The sequence below is a fragment of the Bombus vosnesenskii genome, unplaced genomic scaffold (genome assembly GCF_011952255.1).
Source record: "Bombus vosnesenskii isolate JDL3184/JDL3185 unplaced genomic scaffold, Bvos_JDL3184-5_v1.1 scf7180000013352, whole genome shotgun sequence".
NCBI classification, from domain to species: Eukaryota; Metazoa; Arthropoda; class Insecta; order Hymenoptera; family Apidae; genus Bombus; species Bombus vosnesenskii.
Window position 1 is genome coordinate 1,301,449 of NW_022882988.1, and position 18,125 is coordinate 1,319,573.

An 18,125-nucleotide genomic window follows, 5' to 3' on the forward strand; every position below is an offset into this window, starting at 1 on the left:
AACTTAAGTTTAAAAATAAATAAACTCGCAATTAGAAAAAAATATTAATCTTTTATTATACAGGTACAAGACTTTTATGAGGTAACTTATATAGAAGTATGAAATGAATATTTGTTGCAATGCCCGACGTTGGCCAGTCATTCGGCTGCCTTCAACAATCGGTCAACAATATCTTCTTTCTCTTTTACATTAATCACACTAGTTACTTGCAGTTCATATATGACACTTTTTACATATGTAAAAAATAAACACTTGCAGCAAATTTTCTTTAAATTTTCGTTAGAATAGAAGCTTGAAATAGCACAGTATTAAAAATTTTGCTTTTTTTAAAATTTATGATCTTTATATAATAAAATTGCTACTTTAATTTGTGCACAAACTCTTGCCGTGATGAAGATAACTTACCATCTTCGGGTGTTACTTCTGCTTGTTAACAGCTTCCATCTATGTGGGATTTTGCATTCTCAGAAATAGTAGTATCTGTAATTGTAAAGTGATAACATTTACTCATAATAAAAATTGTTGGAATTTAGAAGTTAATAGATTATAATAAAGTGTGATCACTTTCAATAAAAATCTTGATTTTTATTTTTTAATGTCCTCTGAATCTTATGAATAAAGATTAAAACCACCTTACGTATATTTTAACAATGCCATTTTGGTAGCTAAATGCTACTTGGTTTGGCTCCCTGTTTGATGAATAAATTGACAATCTCCATCACTGCATGTTCCCATCAGTTCGTATGGACAAAGGATGCCATTGGGATTCGTGTTCCTGGTTAAGAATGATAAAAACAACAAAAAAAATACTCGAAATTTTTGTGAAAGTTAAATTAGAAGAACACTGTATATTTTTTATTTAGAAATAAATATCCTATATTATTGAAATATTTAGAGAGCAAAAACCCACCTTGGTACCTTAAAGTGTGTTAATATTGATTCATAAGGTAAAAGTGTTTTTTTCGTTGAAAGTTCCCCTTCAAGTCTCGTAGCATTCCTCCTTTTACTGCCCGCTTCTAAAGTTGTAGACCTTATTACATTATTTTCTGGTACCACTACCTCATTATCCAGCTTTTGAGCATCTTGCGAGTTAAGCACACCAGTAGTAGGAACAGGATTATCACTTAAGTTTGTTTGTTCAGTAGATACTTCTTGTTCATGGTTGTTTTGTGTAGGTGTACTTTCTTCATTAATGCTTGGAGCACAATTATTTAATACTATATTTTTTTTCTTATCTGTATCACTTACATTTACTGTAGTAACTTCTTTGTGTACAGTTTTTCTAATTTCATTAGATTTTATTGGAGATTCATTTTCGTTTAAAATTGTTGTATTGGATTCTTCCAGAGTGTCACTTTGACAAATTTCTGTACATGCACTAGACACAGTTGTTTCTTCCAATTTTGATAATTCGTATATGTCGGAAATGTCAATAGATGGTACTTTTTTCCGGGAAAGTTGCCGCGTGTGATTAGCTACTTCTTTCAATCTATTATCTAAAAGTTGTGCTCCAGCTTCAGGTATCCTAGAAGATACAGTGAAAGAATTAGAAATATTTATATTTTGTGTTCACAGTGATTTGAAGATTAATAGTAATGATTCTATTAATATATTACTTATAATCTCTTCCTACAATTCTATTTCCCAAGTTTGTACAAATAATTGCGAGTTTATAGCATTTTTGGCGACCTGCATTGATTTTTCCGCGAGCTTCTACTACTTTTGGACCTATATTATTAATACGATTACGTTGCACTTGTAATCTTTCTTCAGCAACTTTGAGCTGTTCCCTGAGCTTTTTGACTTCAGCCGCTAAATTCGTCTGTAGATCTCTTTCCATATGCCACTGACGAAGATTTTGCGACATCTTCGCCAAATCATCTAAGATTGTATAGCTGTTTTATCAAGAAATGAATAAATTACTATATAGAAATACACTAAAAATTAATGGATATTAATGAATTTTCATTGGAAAGTTGGTTACCGTTTCATAACTAATTCTTGTTCTGTATCTATTAAACGTTGTTCTTGTTCCGCGCGTGAAAGATTAATAAGAGTATTTAGCTCTGTCTTGACATCTTTTTTAATTTCTTCCCAATTTTCTTCTACGCTTCTTATATCTTTTGGTGATATATTGTTTTTGGGCGATAGAAAATGGATGTCATATTTATCTTTTGTACTTGAAGTCAATAATGTATCTTCCTGACATTGTGGAAGATATATTGTAGATTCAGATGTATTAAGACTTTCATTCCAACTTTGAGGTGTTCTTGATAAAATAATAGTCGATGTATCTGAGTCCACTGTATTGTTATTACCAAATGGAGTATTATTAGAAACAATGTCTTCCTTTGTAGGACATGAAAGTTGATTTATATTATTATCATATATATTTTTATTACTGCTATTTTTATTTCCAGAAATATTTTCACTTCGATCGATTATTGTTTCGTTATTTAAGGTCACTTTATCATTTATTGTTACCACTCGATCGTTTGTATCATTTTTTACTTGTACCTGTACATATTTTCGATTTACTTCATCTGTAGATAAAATTTTTAAGCTAGGTGAAGTTTTTGCTTTCGTTGGACTCTTTCGCGATATATTCGTCGGTTGCATGTTTCCAACTGCTTTGTTTCCAATATTATTTGGACTACTTTCAGCAGATACAGATATATTATTTATTATTGACTTTGTTAGTGCTTTTGTTTGAGTTGGATCTGTATGTTCTTGTTTATCAACATCATACATTTTGCTGATACATGACTGAATGTTGCTCGTTGATATAGTGGTACTTTTTACTGAATCTGCTAAATTTTTAGAGCAATTTTCCTTATTTAATTGTTGTGTACTTATACTTTGACTTTTTGAGGGTATTGTATAATGTAGTTTCGCATATGACTCTTTACTTGAGCTATTGGATGATATAGGTTTTGAAGATACTTCCATATTTTTATTTTTTATTAAACTGTTGTTTTCTATTGTTTTATGTAGCTTCAGCTTCTCGCGTTCTAAAATTTGTTGTTTTAACCGTCGATATTCCTCTTGCTGAGATGCAGGTAAATGACGAACAGCCTGTAAAAATAGTCAAATAATTAAATATTTCATATATGATAGAATATTTTGTTGTAGTATTCTTACCAGTGGTGTTTGTAGATTGGATGAATTTGATTTTTCTGGTTTTGTTACTAATACTGCATCTTTCTTAGATGTTTGTGATATTACAGTTGGTCTTGCAGCTGCCATAGATTCTTGTTTTTTCCGTACTGCACGTAAAAATTGATCTAAATTTTTTTCAAACTCTGCTGTAGGATTTATTGCTGGTTGATGTTTTTCTATTGTGACAGTATGTGCTGAAGAAGCAGCTGTACTCTTTTGCCATTCAGATTCAGAATCACTTTCTGTATCAGACTCTAAATTTATAACAATCCTTTGTGTATCGGACAATGCCTTTGTATTAGCAGACCATTTACTGTCATTAGATTTCATTTTAGACAGAACTTCATTTTCTGCAATTTTTTGCTTGTTATAAATTGTAGCTCTTTGTAAATTTAATCTCTTTTGAATCATTGTATTTTGGTATTTTTTCGCATTATTTACAACTTTTGTACTTGCAGGAATTGAAATTCTTTTTATAAATTTCTTCTGTGGACTTTTTGTTATAGGAATTGATCTTTTTCTTCCAATTACTGTGTTTGAAGCCTTAATACTTTCAAGAGATAAACTTTTCTGTGTAACATTATATATTTTCTCTCCGGCATTTGATTGATTTTTATCGTTTTCAGAACCACATAAATTTATATGTGGAGTTGGTAAATTATTAACTGTAGATAATACCATATTTGATACAGTTTGATTTGATACAGCAGATGTAGCACTTGTTGTTGTAAGCGCAACTGAATTGGAACAACTGTTAGTGATTTTTGTTCGTTTTGGCAAAGAAGCTAATAAAATTGCCCTTAATGCATCTTCATCTTCATCAAGACTTTGTCTTCTGTCTTCTGTACTCTTTTCTTGTGCTGATGTATCATTAGATGAATTATTACTTCTCTGTATTTTATCTTCATTAGTTTCTACAGAAATTTTATTTAGTTTATCATCAATATTTTTGGACATTTCTGACGTACATATATGGACACAATCTGTCTCGTCCATTCGTGTCTGCGTTTCTTTTTGATTTTGTTTATTATCTGCATAAAGAACTTGATCTGATTTACATATTTGCTTATCTACAGTATTTAAATTATCATCGTTTGTACATAATGTATTGTGTTTTTTTGCAATTAATGATGCAGCACTTTTTCTTTTTAATCCCCTTTTAAGCAGTTTCTTTTTCTTTTGTGTTAGAATTTTAATATCACCTGTATTATTTGGGCTTGTAATTATATTATTTTGTGCCAGAGTTTCACTGGGATTACTTTCTACTAGTGAGATATGAGATGATTTATCTGTAGATATTTCATTAGTTACATCTTCATGAAATGCAGTTGGTATAGTTAAAATAGAATGTGACTTTTGTGAAAAGGACATTAATTTTATAGGTTTAAAGGAAGCATTTATCTTTGTACTACTTTCTTTATTAATAACAACTGGCTGCATTTCTGCACTTTTGAATGTAGGTTCTTGTTGTAATGCATTCTTTCTAGTTGGTAGTGGCAGTTGCAATTGTTTGTTTGTTTTCAAAATTGGTGCTGGAACTAGTGTTCTATTAATTAATGTTGGTATTTTATTTGTATCTTTGGTAACATCTGGTAATCCCTTCATATAAAGCGGTTCTGATATTTTGTCTTTAACATTATTTGATATATCTGGAATGTACTCTGAAGTTTTTATGTTTTTGAAAGTATCAGTTAATAGATTTACATCTGCTTCAGTTTCAGGAAGATCATCAATTGTTATCATTGAACTACTAGGAGATATTGATTCCATAAGATAACTTGTATTAGACCTAAGAATTGGATCCAATGAAAATGTTTCTGCTTTACTTAATTGTTCATCTTCATTTACATTGTCTACTTGTTTTGTACTTTGTGTATGTTGATTTGTTGATACATTATTATATTGTTCATTATTTCCACATGTATTAGAAGTATATGATTCTAAAGAAACTAAGGAAGAATTTGAGATAGTTAGTGGACCAAGAGCTTGTGGAAGAGCATGTGATAAATCAGGATCATATACAGGAGTGTCAGTTGGAGAATAAGGCATTTCTTGGATCGAATTAATATCTAAAACTTCAGAAGTATGATTGCTTTTAACAGTAGCACATGTATTTTCATAAGAAGATACATTTAAATGAGAATGATGTACTTTCATAAAATCTGATTTAAAAGTTTCTGTTAAGTCAGTTGATGAATATTGTATATTTGCATTTGTAGCACATAATGGATTTTGTGATTGTGCATAATATGCAATATTTGGCAAAAAACTTCGATTTTCAACAATTTTCTCCTGATAAGATTTTTGATCATCCTGATTACTTGTTATAGATGTATTAAAATTTGCACTATTATTTGCTCCATTAAGAGAGATGCACGATACATCAGATGGTTGAATACCCAACAATTCTGTATCCACAGATATATTGGCAGTAATTTTGTCTGTTGGAGAATATGGTAATTTTTCTTTTTCTTTTTCAACATATGTATCTAATTCCATATCCTCTGTATGATCACTTTCATTTACAGGGAATGGAGTATGAGGTGGTGATGCAGAATTTTCCTCTCCAGGTATAGGAATGCTATCTAAAAAGCTTTGAGTAAATGGACTTTCACTACGAAAGCTATTAGATTTCTTAGACTTCCCCAATTGAATTCCCTTTTGAATTCTATTCTGATGTTTTTTTAATACAGCAGAACGAAGTGCAATCATTCTTAATTCCAAATCTTCTTCATCTTGATCATCATTCATATTTGCACTCACATGTTTTATAGTTTCAGTCTTTAGCTGTTCATTTTGTTTATTTGATTTATTTTGTTTTGTTTCAAGAGCTTTCTGCCTTAATAATGCCAAATCTTCTTCATCATCTGCATCATTAGATTCCTTTTTATTTATATCCTTTATAGATTTTCCTTTTGAAGAATTTGTCAAATCAGTATTATTGTTAGAAGCACTTTTCATCATATTTGTTAACTTCTCTTTTAATGAAGATGCATGCTCTTTATTTTTATTTAAAGTTTCTTCTAATGAATGAGTTCCCATTGAATCTAATTTTCTGACTTTTTTTAGTAATTTATGTGTAGTATCAGTATAATTATGGGATGATTTTAAGTCAATATGTGACGTTTTCCGAGGCATTGTCTTTGTTGAAGATCTGTATGGTGATCTTTTAGGAGATTTAAGTCTTCTTGGAGACCTCCTTGTCACTGGTGATCTAGTACGAGTAATTGGCGATTTTGATCTTCTAAAAGGAGATCTTGTTTTTATAAGAGATCTATGTCTTTTGGGTGGTGATCTTAGAATTATTCTTGATCTACTTCTTCTATGAATAGGACTCATTTCTCTGTGATGTGACCTAGAAGTATTTTTTGTCGTATCATCTTTTACTATACTAGCGCATTCTTTCTTAGATACATCTGCAGTAGCCGAAGAATCTAGATTATCCAATGAAAGTATACGATTTCTTTTCTTTTTCTTCTTTTTTTTCTTTCTGTTTTTGGAAGGAGAACGTATCATAATTTGTTTAGAATTATCTGCAAGACCAACAATTTCCATATCACTGTCACTTGAAATAGGCACAAGGTCGTCATTTTTTTCTTGAAGTGTAGAAGCTGTATGTTTTGTTCCAATGCATCCTGATTCTTTCATTTGATGAAGATTTTCTTTGCCCTGGACTGCATCTTGTAGAATAAGGTCAACTTCTACTTGATTAGAACATGATATGTCGAGAATAATAATACATTGGGTATAGAAAGGTTCAATATGTTATCAAATAGAAATACATTTTACACAAATTATATCCCAAAATATTAAAAATATATTTTTTTAATATTCATATTTAATAAAAGAAAATTGAATTTTATTTCAAACTTATTTTTCATAACAATATAAACAATATAAACAATATGGAGTTAAAAGTATTAAAAAAACACTATATTATTTAATTTACCTCTTCTATTAGAACCCTTGGAAGGATAAAACTTGGCAGGAGCCGTACAGCACGTTGCATTTTGTTGAGTCGACAGAAAATTTGAACAATGAGAAATTTTAGTGCCATATCCGTAATTTAAATGTCCTTCCTCGGAAGAACTTACATCTTCCAAGGATATCTCACCTTCTTCTTTCTCATCTAACACACCAACTGTTTCCGTACACTCACTCGACAAATCGCTAGCCATTCTTGAACTTACCCTCGAACCATGAACAATTACTCGCGTCCATTCGTAATAATACAAAATTGTTTCATGAAAATTAGGGTTAATTACGTATTAACAATAATTGTGATTTTTTTACCGATCTAAATCTAACACTCGCACTACACTATATTATAAATAATACCGCGATTAAAATCCTTTAATATAACGAATAAAAAATTTAAATAATCCCGAATACCGTATTTAATTTAGACAAAGAGAAATTACTTAGTCACTAAAACATCCGTTTTTATTGCAACTTTATCTTCACAACTAAATGCATGTAATAGTTCTGCCATGCTAAGTCGTTTTCAATGCATGATACGAAACAGTTGGTTTTCATTATTCACTGATTCGGTGTGTTCTAAAATTACACAAACGATTACATTACATGAAAACGAAGCGATTAATCTTTGAGCAAACTCATATTCACATTTTTTATTAATTTATTATCATACGGAAAATTCTACTTTTTTTTGTAAGTGAAATTTTATTAAATTGTTATACACTGTTTGAAAAATGATCTTTTTATTAATATTTTTCAAGTATTTTTATCGTAATACTTCAAGTATTGTATCGGCTTTTCACTTTCCCTATAATGTAATTGACATGTACATATATTGTTATTTCAAATTAAATATAAACATGATATATCATATACTATATGACATAAGAAAGCGGAAATATTACTTGTCAGTACTATTTGGTCGCAGTTTTGAACGAAGAATATTAAATTTTGGTTGAACGTAATGTTCAAGTAAATCTTTATCAAATATAAAGCGTGCTAATGATTGATCACCGATACCAGACAGGACAGCTACAAATCTTCCCATTTCATTCACACTCTTCATCTGATCTTCCATAAAGCCGGTAACAATAAAATCACTAGCATTTAAATCACCATGTTTTTCCGCAACAGCATTTACTGCTACTAGTTTTTCAGCTACCTCTAATTCCAAAGTCAATGCTGTCTAAACAAATTTAATAACCATGCATATTATTAAAAGAGAATACTTAATTCTTTCTTTTAATTATTTACTTTAAAAGCGTGCAATGGACATTTCCAATCTTGGTCGGAAGGAGGTTGTATTGGACATAAATTTACAAGACCCCCGCGCATTTTGACGTAATTTAGGAATCTGATAGCATGCTCATGTTCCTCGTGATGCATTTGCATGAAAAATGATTCACAGCCAGGCAATGCTACATCTGCGCGCCCGAAGTATGCAGCCTATAGAAAATAACCGATTTACATTAAAGATAATACTATTAAAAAAACTATATATTTATTTATCTTTTTAAGAAACAAATAGTTCTATTTTTTATCTCACCATGGACAAATAATGATAGAAAGCTTTCAGTTCCGTATTTATTTGTTCGTTTAATATAGTTTCAGTTTCTTGATGAAACTTAAAATTGGCCGGTTTTCCACTTGGCCATTTCGTAGGTTTATCAATGCAAAATTCATCCTTGCAGGAGGTTGCCAAAAATTTGGCAAGAAATAGTTTTGGTTTACATATTCCCTTGTAGAGTTTAGTTCTTCAAAAAGATTACTTACATTTTCGAATTATACTCAATATTAGATTCTTTCATAAATAAAAGTTACAAACTTACTCTTTAGTATATAATTGTCGAACAAACGAGTTGAAAACATCACTAAGAATTTTTTTATCACTACGCAATTTTAACATGATTTATCTTTAGTTACAAACAATTTACATACACATTTCTTGATATAAAGAACTTCGTCAATTGTAAAAATTATTCTTTAAAAAATTTTCATTTTTATTTGTATGTTATGTCATATGTCATATTATCGATTCGCAATTTATTTTCGATATCACGCATAAATGTTTTTGAAACAAAAATAGAAACTATATATAATCAGGATTGCCAAGCTTTATTGCGCTCAAAGTTAGCACTACGTTGTACAATATATATAACGTTTGTCACACTTCTTAACATGGTAAAAGATGTAGATTCAATCCGAAATGAATTTGTTACTAATACTTTTTGGAAGTATTTGTAATTTGATGCAGAAATGTACAACACTTCAAAATTATACAAGTTCATATATATTTATTTTAGCAATAGAAATTAAAATACTGTATTTATTTTTCACATTAGTATTGTGTAATGTACAATTTTTTGCTCATTCTCTGTCCATGCATAGTATGTTGACGTTTTTACTACAATAATAGTGTTAAATTTTTAAAAGGGCGTTTTATTCCCCAAGTTCTTGGTCGATGATATGTACTCCTACACCATCGCCAACTCTTTCTAATTTTGTTATGTGGTTGGCAAGTTCATTGATGGAGTCTACTTGTTCTTTCAGATACTCGGTTTCAAGGAAATCTAACAAGTTTGGATCGTTGTGTCGAGTCGCTAAGGCGTGTATTTGGAGAAGACTCTGAAAATGATAAAATATTTATAAAAATATTTATATACTTTATATTTCACTAAAAAACAACATTACATTTTATTACTGCAAAATGTTCATGTTACAAATTTATAAAGAAAAAAAAAATCAGATTGGAGGAGCTGGGATTTGAACCCAGGACTTTCCGCATGCGAAGCGGACACTCTACCACTGAGTTACACCCCCACTTAAAAGAACGGGTATTAAGAATCTATAAAGGAGAATAAGTTGATATATTAAAAATATCAATGGAATTAAACTATAATTGAAAGTATTTCGTACATTCTAAAGAAATAAGACATAATCAAAATGTATATAGGAATATTATTTTCATATAATTTTGTATAAAATTACTTTTCTATTCTAATAACAATTATTACATTTGAAATAAAATTTTAATAAACATACATACCTCATTAACTTGTCTCTCTAGCTTCAATGCTTCCGTCATAGCGTCATGAGCGCTGATCCAGTCATTTTTTGGCGGGTTTTCAATAGGTGCCAGAGTGATGCTGCCACCTCTCTTGTTTTGATAAGTCATAAATTTCATGGCGTGTTCTCTTTCTTCGTCTGAAGCTTTTTTGAAATACGTATAATGCCCTGGTAAAGCTACGTCGCATCTATCGAAGTAATATGCCTACAAAAATAATCACGATAATAGAACATGAAATAAAAACACAGAAAGTATTCATGATGAAAATAATGGTATAGGAAATAAGATGTTTCTTTTTATTTAAATTTTATTGCTAAAGAAAATTCAACGTCTAGAATAGCCACTTAATCGATATATTGACTAACCATAGACAGATAGACGTAACTCGAGAACAATTCCAAATTGATTTGGTTATTAATCGCTTGCTCACAGTCTTTGTGAAAATTTTGTCTAACCAGATCCATGATGTTCGATTTCATTGTAGTTAATTTCGTCAAAGTAGAGCGCAAATATAAAGGCACCATATAATAACACTAATTTCGCGGACCTTCACGATGTACCGACTGCGAGCAAATGATGCGCAGTTGTGGCACACGCAAGCGCGCTGTACACATTTTATTGATTTCATGTTCAAAATTGACCTTGAATACAAACATAACAAATTAAAAAATTTAATGTTATATAATGATTTAGCGTTTCGCGGCGTTGTGATAAACATGTTTGTTACAGATTGTTATTTTTTTCTTTTTATGTTTTGAATTGATTGAATTATTATTCCATATGTTTAATTATTACTTATAATTTACAATAAAGAGGTACGTACGATGGACTTCTAAATCTATTAGTATTTGCATTCTTAAATTGATGAATATTTTTAGCTTTGCCTTTTTGGATTTAAATGTTGTTTGAATTACGTGCGTTCAGAGATTTTCCACTATATCAATAGGATGGACCAATAGGAAGAAAGTCTGAGTGTCAATGATTTACTTTGGTTAGGTTTCGGAACGCACATGCATGATATGCAAGTGTATAATTATTGTGATGAACTTCATGATTTGATTTCATTTTAAATGTTGAAGGTAGATCTTTTTAATTTTCTTTTTTACAAATTTTGTTCATAGTTAAATTTATCTTAAATATCATTTTGAATTTTCTACTTAGAGAATTTCGTTTTTGTTAATGTGACATTGATATTATAATTTTAATGTTATTTCGTAATACTATTCTGGCTTTATATGAATAGTGTACATAATTATACATCTTTTTTATTTTAAAATTTATATCATAATCTATTTCAATGACATATTAGCTTATTATTGAAAATGAAAAGATTCAACTAATAGGTTATGTGCGACGTTGTTTACATATATCCAGGTTATAATTAATCTAATTGTTTTCAATATAATAATGCATTTGATATTAACATTGTGATATCAATTTTATCAATCATATGATTTTTTAATGTTTTTACAGCAAAAGGACTATGTATATGTAATGTACAAATGTACTTTGTCAAAGAATATTATCTAATTGACAGGCCATAAATAGATTTAATTGCATTTGATGAATAATAGTTGTTTCTTTGCAAACAAATTTTTATCTGACATTAATTTCTAGACAGTTTTATTTTATTTAAAGGATAGGAGGAAATGTATTCCAGGAGAGTGGGAATTTACACATAATGATCATAATATATAGATATAATTAATATTTTATTGCCATATTAAAGAAATTACTATATTACAATTATGTTACAATGTAATGTTTTATGTTTTTTCACCATTTTTAGGAGGTAACTATGATTTGAGAAATGGTCACAGAAATCAGGGTTTAAAGAACATTTTTATAATTTATATGTATATTATATTTTCAGTTAAGACAGTAATTAAGATATTCATTAAATGTTCAATAGTTATTATTAATAGAAGCTTTAAAAGTTTTATAAGGTTTTCTATAATAACTTATAAAATTTAGAATAAGAGAGAAATTTTAGAATTTTATTATGCATTGTGAAAACACATTTGTAAATGAATATTACTCTCAAGCTATTCGATATATTATATTATAAGATTTTCTATAATGTTTATTGCAAAATTTAAAGTTAATGTACCTATTATTAATAATTTTAGAATTGTATTATGCCTTGTAAAGATAGATTGGTTGGTTAATATTAGTGTTTTACCATATACTAAATTCCATATTTTGTGCTACAGAGAAATTATAAAATTTGTTCATGTCTTGATCCAGAAGATTTGTATAATTTCTGTTTAGAAATCTTACTTGTCACACTTCGAAAAAATACTGATTTTGTCATACCATCGATGCTTCGTGGAAGCCCCCATCATAGCCGCTGTCACACGCACAAGAGTCTTATGTCTAATCTTGTGCAGTGGCCAGCAGCTGCATTAGGGTCCATTATTGTTCTTATTTTCTTCTTATGCGAATGGTTTCCACTTAAATAATTTTTTCCCGAAGTTACACAGCTTAAATGGTTGTAAAATGCATAGAACATCTGCGACAGAAACAATGTATTAAAATAAAGGAAAGCATAGGAAACGAGTTTTATCTAGTATGTATAGCATAAATTATTCGATAGATTTCGATTGGCGTTTGAGGACGATTTTCCTAATTCCTTTTGTTCCATAGAATTTAATCGTTATAGATAGCGTTATTATCCTTATTATGATTTATTTAATCTCACTTTTCTCGTGGCTCATAGTTGAAAAAGTGGGATACCAAGTAGTAAAATATGTATAGATGTAATGAATGAATGAGTAAAGTATAACTTGGCTAGCACCTTCTTTTACCACATGTCAATGATGTGGTCTACATATTTCCTCTTATATATACTGTGTACGGATAGTGATTCTATGCTAAATATCTTAAGAAATCAATGCAACGCTTTAGTAGTAATTTCCTAGATGTCCTTTTATTTGTTTAGAGCTGTTTTCTTTATAGAAATTCTTGAACTTCGTATACTCTCTCTTTATAACACGATGTTCAATTTAAACGAAAAATGCACTTCTATATTTATCATGCATCGTCGAATTACATGTTTAACTAATTTGTACTAACACATTTCTAATGGTCACGAGGAAATAACATATATGTAATACATGCCTCGTGTCCATGTAAATACATGAAAAGTATATCCGTACCAAGATAAGTTGTGGGGACCGGACATCTGGTTGTTCTATAGGTTGATAGGATAGTTCGACTTGAATACAAAATTCATCGCCTTCGATTTTCCTACCCGTACATTTCTACGATGAACTTTCCATAGTTTGTACATATCTAGGCTAACTCTTTTTCCGTATTCACCGGAAGTTAGAAACGCCGAACACGATTGATAGTGATGGAGATCAATTTTGAGCAATCGTTACAATCGATGTCGCTACAAAACTCAACCATAGTTTTGTTCTATAAAGAATAAAATATCTTCTTATACTTTTATTACAGATTTGTGAATATCCACAAGTGAAGATTCTGTGACTCGACAGTTTTTGTTAAAAGCTGGTTAGAACATTTTTCGAGGATACCCCTTACAGAATCATAGTTACTCCAAAATTAGCAACCTTGTTCCAAAAGTTGTGACAATAATATCTGATATCAGGATGTTCACATCATAGCATCGAGGTACACCTTTCAATTGGTCCAGTTATATTCCTCCACTCACTTCGTTCACGTATAAAAATAATAAAATTCATGCGGTACGAAGCGTGCTCTATCCACTAAGGGTTGTACGGTGTGTGACAAGTAAATGCCAAACAGAACCTCCGAGTAATCGCACTTGATCAACGTTCTTTTTAAATTGTTTCGGTATCACTACGCGATCGAAGCTAAGCGCAAGTTAATAAACAACGATCTTTGCACTTCTGTCCATGTTCCGAGCACAACTGCCGATACCTTCTTAGTTCACCCTTGGTTATATACTAGGACACCACGTGGTCATCTAATCCACCGACCAATGGCAGGGTGGCTTTAGAATGCATTGGCCAATCAACATTTTCCTTTAAGGTCACAAGACACGTGTTTCTTGGGAAATAAGGGCACAGGCATTACGAACGAAATCGTATTTGCGTTACCGAAGTTGGACGATCGAATAGCAGACACAGGTACACTCTGCTTGCCTAGCTTTTCTTCTCTTTCCTCAATATTCATGTGTTATGCGATATTTGACGGTATTTTTGCTCATGATCAAGTATCAATAGTTCATTTTATCTATATTTTGATCTCTTTTTTAGTATCTGTATAGAAAAAGTTGACTTTATCAGCAATTTCATTATTCTAAATATATTTTCTTTGGATCACATACGCACATTGAATTCTTATACCTGAAGGGGCATGTAGCAAAAATTGATCTCTATTAACGAAATAAATTTATTGATGGCCTTTCTAGGATCTATATGTTATGTTTTTGTCAGTTACATAAATGCTTTCTATTTCGTTATATAACTTCAGTTCACCCTGTGACCTGGCTATCGCCGTCTGTTAGCAGTCTCGTTGTCTGTAGTGGTGTTTAATGATATTGTGAAGAGGTGAATCCTTAAAACGTATCCCACATACATACCAACGCGAAGCAGGTACCCCGTTAAATAGCTGGATCCGGCATTACGGCGACCTAATTTTTATGCCTTGCTTTAGACCATAATTGTCGCATTAAATTCACGATTTATCATTATTAAAACATCTATAATTCACGCTTTCTACTCCAATCTTATTCCCAAAAGAGTTTTTTTTTCGAATTTATTACAGATATTTTCAAAGTAGTTTAATATCGTATCCATGTCAGAGAAACCATTTATTAAGACCCCTTTCTCATAGTTCAATAGTTTTTTTTTTAATTTGATGGCCAATAGATTTAGATAGACGTAGTTGCAGCTATAGAGTCAAACTAACAGGGATATTATCAATGTAGACTGTCGGCGATTTTTACGGTTTCCCACGAAGGAGGTCATGTGATAAAGGACACGAGATACATAGTTGTCAGGTGAAAAATCAAGCTAGAATCATCGTCAATCTCGGTTGCACAAATTTATCTGATATCAAAAGAGCATTGAGAACGATGGCTTAGAGCGTGTGCAAGGAACATCAATGCTAGAAAGCAGCGTAAGAAGTGCGAGTCATTAAGTTCCATTTAACAAATTCTCTAGGTAGAACAGAACCAGTTTTTTCTGTAAAAGTACTTCTTGCCCTGGCTCACTGAAGGACCATCGTTCATCGATTAATAACCAATTGGATATTTCCTATTTGATTCCCGACTATAACTTGAAACTTGAAGAAAGGACGAGTCGTTGAGACGGATAGTTCTGTCAGTGAAGGAGCTGTGTTCGGAATAAGGGTGGAATGCGAGAAGCGGATGAAGATGAGGAGTCATCTAGCTAACCTTACGCCCCTGCTGTACGTTCCCTCTGACCGAAGAGACAACAGCGAAGAGAAAGAAAAAGAGGACGGTGACGGCGGGGGGTAACACTAGCCGAGTAAGCTCTGGACACTTCTCAGGATTCAGGGCTTAGCACCCCTGGATCCTCAGGCTTCACGTCTGCCTGGCCTAACCTGGGACTCCTCCACTGACTCCACCGGTACCCGCTGTCCCCTTTTTTCCGTCTATCTTTCCACCGATCGACAACTTTCTTTTCCGTGTTCTAATTATTCTCCGTTCGTCTAGTCCGCCGTTTTCTAGCATACGATCACGCTGTAATAACAAATACACGCGTGAAAGAGATTTGCCGAATATGCTATGTAGAAGATGCATACAGAAATCGACCTAAGTTTCTTTTTAACCTTTAAAGGCTATCATGGGTGAAATTTCACCCCAAGCGAATTTTGTTTTAATATTATCGTCCTGTGGTAAAACTATCGCAGTTTTATTATTTGTAAACTTATTATTTGTAAACACTGTAACATATAATTTTTCTGCTCTTCATAATAAGGGCTCTTACGTTTTATCTATCACGGTAATACAACATAATGATACTGAGACATTTAATTCTTTCACTGTGAAAGATCGCCGTACGATCTCGCCGAAAACTCTAAATTGTTAAGACTTATAATCGTCACGACGATATATGAAACGCTATGTGTTTCCTATTTTAAAATCTATCATATGGGAAGCACATATACAGTGGATAAGTAATCATATCCAAAATATACATGAAATAACAATTTCTTTCAATTGTGCAACATAGTTATTGCAGCACGTCGCTATTTTAATTTACATTGAAAATGTTGATTCTACCTGTTACGTTCGTTAACTTTTTAAACTAGAAAAGCTGTGCTACGGTGATCTTTTATCCACGATAGCTTGTAAAAGTGAATGGTAACCGGAAGATCTGAATCGTGCATAGAATGTACATTGCACATGCATCTGTAATCATGCATTTCTAGCTACAAAATTCATGGAATTTGTATACCTTGGCGGAGTTGTTCAATTGGTTCAATTGGTCAAGTTGCTTCAATTCATTTCTTGTTAGAAGGCGTAAGTGTTTCCCACGACGATTACGGCGAATTAGTTGATCATATAGGTACCCACCTTAAGTTTATGTCATATTTCATATCGCAATTTTACAATGAAATAAGACAGAAACATAAGACGGCTTTCCTATGTTATTCCGTTTTTGGTGTTGTCATTTTCTTCGTTCTTGCAGTTGATTCCTCTTCCATCTTCAGCATGATGGTTACAAGAATGATGAGTAGGATTACAAGTATAACTTTGCGATTGTCCTAACATCATATATGTTCTTGTCTATAGTGAAATAATGATACTGACGCCATTGTACAAAGAATTTGCTATGCGATATAGTGGACAACCATGCACTGCAGTGTCAGATTGGTATTACATATCAGAAGGGTGGGTACGAGTTAGGATTTCAAACCAAGTCCCTTTACAAAGATGCGTCACTTATTTTTCTTTTTCGTTTTCGTCATCTTTTAATAAATTAAAGTATTGCATACTTAAACTGTTAGGCTATTACAATAATATTCTAGGTCTATAAACAAGTGCGCACCTTTTTTTAACAATATACAACGCACAGTAGGGAATGAATTTATGTAATTTATTATATATAACATTGTGTTTTTCTTAGCAAAGAACAGTTATTATTTATATAGGTTTTTTAAACAAGAATTGAAAAAGGTGAAAGGCAAAGTAAGATATTTAAACGTTTTAGCAAAAGAAGTAGATTAATTGCAGTGATTAGATTAAGAGAAATATATTTGGAAAAAAGAAGGAAACGTTGCATACAGGTGCCTAGACAGTTGCATACGAATATACGCACGTGAAGTTGCATAAGAAGCCCTAAATCTGCTTGAGGTAAACGGGATTAATCTCATCCACCCCACGCGAAGCCTTGTCAATCTCATTGGCGTAGAAAAATAGAGTTCTTCTGTGAATTACAATTTTTTTGGTTCTAACGAGATTCCGTTGTTCGTTTTTAAGACTTCCAGCTTTTCAAAATATCGCTCTGCTGCTCTACATATTATTACACTCTATCTGAGTTTTCGTTAAAAATTAAGCGGTTAATATTAAACTGTTAAACTGAATGTTAAACTCTTAAAAATGTAGAATCTAGTTCATATAGACATGATATGTTATAAAGTAATATCTTCATTTGAATTTTGAAATAATAACAGTTTAAAATAATTGTAGGAATAGTACAGAATGCCACAGAGAGCATATTGAGACGGTTAACTATTTTGAATTACAACAAAATAAATGTTATAACAAATATTAATATTGTTTATCTGTTAACAATGGAATACATTTTACATGATACATATACAATATGTTGGAATACATTTTATATGTATAATAATATCATTTGTTGCTTTAAATTCCATTTAGAACTAACAGCTATGTATATATAATAATATATACATATATATATACATATATATACATATATATACTAAATAATATATC

At 31.2% G+C, this 18,125-nt stretch overlaps 3 protein-coding genes and 1 non-coding gene across 6 annotated transcripts; all 4 read right to left on the reverse strand.

Annotated features, from left to right (window-relative positions):
• Positions 1-31: 31 nt before the first annotated feature.
• On the reverse strand, positions 32-7,677 carry LOC117236761 (uncharacterized protein MAL13P1.304-like). Of its 3 annotated transcripts, none has more exons than XM_033499979.1 (7): positions 7,109-7,677; positions 3,142-6,839; positions 1,985-3,075; positions 1,617-1,895; positions 911-1,525; positions 638-775; positions 32-480 (listed from the first exon to the last, which is right to left on the reverse strand). In XM_033499979.1, the coding sequence occupies exons 1-6, from the start codon at positions 7,335-7,337 to the stop codon at positions 673-675; spliced, it is 6,015 nt and encodes a 2,004-aa protein (XP_033355870.1). In that variant the 5' UTR covers positions 7,338-7,677; the 3' UTR covers positions 32-480; positions 638-672. The 3 variants fall into 3 exon arrangements, with proteins under 3 accessions (XP_033355870.1, XP_033355868.1, XP_033355869.1); XM_033499977.1 differs by having other exon boundaries at positions 3,142-6,860; XM_033499978.1 differs by having other exon boundaries at positions 633-775; positions 3,142-6,860.
• A 188-nt stretch (positions 7,678-7,865) lies between these two features.
• LOC117236770 (soma ferritin-like) lies at positions 7,866-9,101 on the reverse strand. The gene is made up of 4 exons (XM_033500011.1): positions 8,967-9,101; positions 8,684-8,891; positions 8,392-8,583; positions 7,866-8,323 (listed from the first exon to the last, which is right to left on the reverse strand). The coding sequence occupies exons 1-4, from the start codon at positions 9,041-9,043 to the stop codon at positions 8,039-8,041; spliced, it is 762 nt and encodes a 253-aa protein (XP_033355902.1). The 5' UTR covers positions 9,044-9,101; the 3' UTR covers positions 7,866-8,038.
• A 132-nt stretch (positions 9,102-9,233) lies between these two features.
• LOC117236772 (soma ferritin-like) lies at positions 9,234-10,797 on the reverse strand. The gene is made up of 3 exons (XM_033500014.1): positions 10,570-10,797; positions 10,184-10,408; positions 9,234-9,762 (listed from the first exon to the last, which is right to left on the reverse strand). Exons 1-3 carry the CDS (start codon positions 10,726-10,728, stop codon positions 9,577-9,579), a joined length of 570 nt encoding a protein of 189 aa, XP_033355905.1. The 5' UTR covers positions 10,729-10,797; the 3' UTR covers positions 9,234-9,576.
• Positions 9,886-9,957, reverse strand: Trnaa-cgc. The gene has a single exon. It is a non-coding gene; the product is annotated as a tRNA-Ala (tRNA).
• Positions 10,798-18,125: the final 7,328 nt, after the last annotated feature.

What these genes read in the sequence shown, in the direction of transcription:
- LOC117236772 (XM_033500014.1), bottom strand. Translation starts at nt 10,728, where the DNA reads ATGGTGCCTTTATATTTGCGCTCTACTTTGACGAAATTAACTACAATG. An exon ending in GTTACGTCTATCTGTCTATG is followed by an intron (nt 10,409 to 10,569) that starts GTTAGTCAATAT and finishes TTATTTTTGTAG; the next exon opens with GCATATTACTTCGATAGATG. An exon ending in TAGAGAGACAAGTTAATGAG is followed by an intron (nt 9,763 to 10,183) that starts GTATGTATGTTT and finishes TATCATTTTCAG; the next exon opens with AGTCTTCTCCAAATACACGC.
- LOC117236770 (XM_033500011.1), bottom strand. Translation starts at nt 9,043, where the DNA reads ATGTTAAAATTGCGTAGTGATAAAAAAATTCTTAGTGATGTTTTCAAC. An exon ending in TCTATCATTATTTGTCCATG is followed by an intron (nt 8,584 to 8,683) that starts GTGAGATAAAAA and finishes TATTTTCTATAG; the next exon opens with GCTGCATACTTCGGGCGCGC. An exon ending in GTCCATTGCACGCTTTTAAA is followed by an intron (nt 8,324 to 8,391) that starts GTAAATAATTAA and finishes AAATTTGTTTAG; the next exon opens with ACAGCATTGACTTTGGAATT.
- LOC117236761 (XM_033499977.1), bottom strand. Translation starts at nt 7,337, where the DNA reads ATGGCTAGCGATTTGTCGAGTGAGTGTACGGAAACAGTTGGTGTGTTA. An exon ending in CAAGAATTAGTTATGAAACG is followed by an intron (nt 1,896 to 1,984) that starts GTAACCAACTTT and finishes TTGATAAAACAG; the next exon opens with CTATACAATCTTAGATGATT. An exon ending in ACACACTTTAAGGTACCAAG is followed by an intron (nt 776 to 910) that starts GTGGGTTTTTGC and finishes ATTCTTAACCAG; the next exon opens with GAACACGAATCCCAATGGCA.